This window comes from Penaeus monodon, chromosome 29 (assembly GCF_015228065.2).
Source record: "Penaeus monodon isolate SGIC_2016 chromosome 29, NSTDA_Pmon_1, whole genome shotgun sequence".
Taxonomy (NCBI): Eukaryota; Metazoa; Arthropoda; class Malacostraca; order Decapoda; family Penaeidae; genus Penaeus; species Penaeus monodon.
The window spans coordinates 33849431-33849976 of NC_051414.1; the positions used below are offsets into that span (position 1 = coordinate 33849431).

At 46.5% G+C, this 546-nt stretch overlaps 1 protein-coding gene across 1 annotated transcript in view; it reads left to right on the forward strand.

Annotated features, from left to right (window-relative positions):
- Positions 1-546, forward strand: part of LOC119591849 (nuclear transcription factor Y subunit gamma-like) — a 22890-nt gene that overhangs the window by 21207 nt on the left and 1137 nt on the right. Inside the window, exon 3 of the mRNA XM_037940592.1 lies at positions 365-526. Within this exon, the coding sequence (XP_037796520.1) occupies positions 365-526 (162 nt within the window). The remainder of the gene's footprint in view (positions 1-364; positions 527-546) is intronic.

The window sequence follows — 546 nt, forward strand, 5'->3', positions numbered from 1 at the left end:
GTTTGTTGAAAAAGTGTCGCCCCACATCCGGTAACTTGGGCTCCGGGTTTTTCAGTTATTTTGGGGTCAAAAATAGGTGAAGAAGTGGGGGGGGGGGGTGGTTGGGGGCCAACCCCCACTTAACCCTTCCCTCAGACTTTTTGGTGGAGTTGGGGACTTAGTCTCGGCAAGTGCATCGTCTAAAGAGATATGCTGACATAGTTTCCCTTAATTCTCAATGAAAGAACCATAAGACGTCTCTTTTTTACTGATACAGCTTTCATGTAAGGAAAAAGCAAGGGGTTTTAAACAGATCACTCCTTTCCCCCTTTTTTTAGCTGTTTTTTAGTGTATTAATTTAATGCATTTTTCTGGAATCAAAAAGACAAATTGCGGCAGCAGGAGTTAACCGGGCCCCCGGTCAAAAGGGTCAGAAATGGTGAGGAATTTAAGATATCAGTGCGGGGCCCCTGTCCTTTTAGCAAAGGGGGCGGGGTCTTAACAGAACCAGCGAGCTTTGGGTCCCCCACAGAAGACAACAAAGGAGGCACTTCAGGGGAAAACCCT